Here is a 3,168-nt window from a genome sequence, read left to right on the forward strand (position 1 = left end):
CAGACCTGCAGAGCAGCAGCAGCAGCAGCAACACCAGCAGCAGCAGCAAAAGATGAAGCTACGGAAAAGGAAAAAAAATAAAAACAGATACAGTTGAAAAACACAAGAGGGTCAAAAGAGACAGTTCGAGTAAAAGGTCCGCAAAAAAAGGCAGCAAAGCAGGCAGTTGAAAGAAGAAGAGAAAGAAGACAGACAGAAAAAGAGGGAAAATAATTAGAAAAACAGAATTAAAAATGACAGAGAACAAAAAATGAAAACGCGAAAAGCAGCAAATAAAACGGCCCCGCACAGCGCATAACGGCAGCAAAAAGAAACCCCTACTACGGGAAAAAGAAATGCAAAAGGAACACCCATAGGGGTCCCTTAGAGGGCCCTCTAAGCCACTTAAAGAGCCCTTTGATGGGCTCTTTAAGGGGCTTTAGGGGGCCCCGAAGGGCCCCCAGAGAGCGCCCCTAGGGGCCCCCTGGGGGCCCCCTAGGGCCCCCTATGATCCTCTCGAGGGGCCCCCACAGAGGAATCCCTAGTGCCCCCTCCCTTACAAGCCCCCCAAGGACCCCCCTAGGGGCCTCTTAGGGCCCAGGTCCCCTAGGGGCCCCCTAAGAGGCCCCCCTTGGGGCCCCCCTGGGGCCCCGGGGGCCCCGTGGGGGCCCCCTGAGGGTGTGGGTATGGAAACCGTACCCTTTTTTGGGTCTCCGCAGGCCTTGGAGAGTTCGGGGAAAAGGCCGTTGAAGTGGGCCTCCTCCCAGCCCTTGAGGTGGGCCCCCATGAGGCCCAAAGTGCCGAAGTGGGGGAGAGAAAGGGCCCCCCCGATGAAGCCTTTTTCCCTCTTGAAAAGGGTCTTTTCGGCCCTGCAGAAGGGGCCCCTGAAGGGCCCCCGCAGCACCAGCAGCAGCGCTTGCGTGTTGGGACTCAGCAGCAAAGCCTTGAGTTGAGTTCCTACTAAGTTGCGCAAATAGTGCAGAGACGGAAAGTCCCAGTTGGGGTTGCTGCTGAGCAGGTTCAGCACGTAGCGCACGTTCTGCAGCAGCTGCTGCTCCCGCTGCTGCTCCAGCTTCAAGTTCTCCTGCAGCATTATTGCCACGCCGTCCACCTGGTCCACTGACAGACCACTGGTCTGCGACAGGAACCCCGCCAGCAGCTGAAACGTGTTCGGCTGCACCAGCAGAGAGTTCCTGAGCAGCAGCAGCAGCAGCAGCAGCAGCAGCGGCAGCGGCGGCGGATCTCCAGACGTTCAGGGCTCTCTAGCGAGCGCGCTAGCTGGCTGGCTAGCTGCCTGGCTAGCTGCTTGCTAACAACCGCCAGCTAGCTGCCTGGCTAGCTAGCTCGCAGGCAAACCCGAGGGCCCAGCTAGCTAGTCATCTAGACAGCTGGCCAGCTAGTTAGCTAGGTCGGCCCCTAGCTGGCTAGATAGCTACCTAGGTGGCTAGCTAGCTAGTTAGGCGGCTAGCTACTTAGCTGGCTAGCTAGCTAGCTAGGTGTGTGACTAGCTAGCTAGCTAGGCAGCTGGTTAGCTAGCTAGGTGGCTGAATAGCTAGCTAGGTGGCTAGCTAGCTAGCCACCCAGTGGCTAGCTAGCTAGCCAACCAGTGGCTAGCTAGCTAGCCAACTAGTGGCTGGCTGGCTAGCCAACTAGTGCCTGGCTAGCCAACTAGTGCCTGGCTAGCCAGCCAACTAGTGGCTAGCTAGCCAGCAAACTAGTGGCTAGCTAGCTAGCTGGCTGGTGGCTAGCTAGCTGGCTAGCTAGCTAGCTAGCTAGGTGTCAGGCTGACCACTGGACGACGGCGAGTCTGAAGGCGCGGTGGGGCCTTCTGATGATTTCGCTGCGGATGGTATTCATGTCTTCGCGGAAGTTGTGTACGTGCACCTCGTAGTCCTGCTGCAGCTGCTGCACGCTGCCGAGCCCGGGCGCCCCCTGCTGCTGCTGCTGCTGCTGCTGCTGCACCTCGTCCTGCGTGTACAGACGCGCCATCGGGGACACCCCACAACTCTCCACTGGCATTTCGTCTGTGGGGCCCAGCCCCAAAGTGCCCTGGTTAGCGAAGGCCCCCAGCAGCGCAGCTTTCCCCGGCTTCGCCTGCAGGTACCCTTCCACTGCAGCGCAGCAGCAGCAGCAGCAGCAGCAGCAGCAGGTGGCGCACGCGGAACGCCACGGAGAGCCCGCTCGACGGCGAGTTTGCTGGGGGCCGGGGTGGCGAGATAGCTGGACAGCTGGATGGATCTGCTGGCTAGCTGGCTGACTGGCTAGCTGGCTGGCTGGCTAGCTAGCTAGCTAGCCAGCTTGCTAGGGAGCTAGCTAGCCAGTTTGCTGGGGAGCTAGCTAACTGGCTAGCTAGCTAGCTAGCCGGGGATCTAGCCAGCTAGATAGTTGGTTGGCTGGCTGACGAGCTAGCTACATACAGCCTCTGTGATAGCTAGTTGACTCGTAAGCTAGCTGGCAAGGTGGTTGTTCAACGAGCCGGCCAGCCAGATAGCTAGCTAGCTGGCTGGCTAGCTAGCTGGCTTGCTAGCTGGCTAGCTAGCTAGCCAACTAGCTGCATCTATAGATATCCAGGATAAACGTTCAGCTACCCTAAGCAGGGAGAAGGGCAGCTAGCTTGCTACATCGCTAAAGAGAAATGAAGCTAGCTGGCTAGCCAGCTAGCTGGCTACCTAGCCAGCCAGCTAGCTAGCTAGCTAGCTAGCCAGAAGAATTGCATTTGCGGTGCTGTGTAGATCTACCCCTTGCGCCGTAGTCCTCTAAGACGGATGTGTCCTTGCGGGACTGAGCAAAGACAGCAGCAGCAAAACAGGCTGTGAGCAGCAGCAGCAGCAGCAGCAGCGCTAAAAGCAGCAGCAGCAGCAGCAGCAACGGCAGCAGGAAGAGCAGCAGCAGTAGCAGCAACGGGTGGCGAAAGAAGAACTGCCTTCCTTCAGCGGAGAGAACAGCAGCCCCCAGGCGTCCTAGGGTTTAGGGTTTAGGGTTTGACTCCTCACTCCTGCGGCAAAGAAATGCACAGTAAAGCAAATCGAAGGAATGTGGGTGCGGCCCTTGTAGGATTTGAGGTGGCTAAACCCTAAACTCTAAACCGTAGACCCTAAACCCTAAACCCTAAACCCCAAACCCTAAACCCTAAAACCCCAGCGAACGTGGTTTGATTTGACTCACTCTGAACTCCTTGAGTCCTCTCCA

At 57.7% G+C, this 3,168-nt stretch overlaps 1 protein-coding gene across 1 annotated transcript in view; it reads right to left on the reverse strand.

Moving 5' to 3' along the window:
- ETH_00007550 (uncharacterized protein) overlaps positions 1–2,090 on the reverse strand; it is a gene marked incomplete at both ends in the record, with an annotated part of 3,627 nt that extends 1,537 nt beyond the window's left edge. Inside the window, 2 exons of the mRNA XM_013375625.1 lie at positions 679–1,172; positions 1,769–2,090. Of these exons, the coding sequence (XP_013231079.1) occupies positions 679–1,172; positions 1,769–2,090 (816 nt within the window). The remainder of the gene's footprint in view (positions 1–678; positions 1,173–1,768) is intronic.
- Between the last annotated feature and the right edge of the window lie 1,078 nt (positions 2,091–3,168).

Source organism: Eimeria tenella, genomic scaffold (genome assembly GCF_000499545.2).
Source record: "Eimeria tenella Houghton genomic scaffold, Eth_scaff292, whole genome shotgun sequence".
Lineage (NCBI taxonomy): Eukaryota > Apicomplexa > Conoidasida > Eucoccidiorida > Eimeriidae > Eimeria > Eimeria tenella.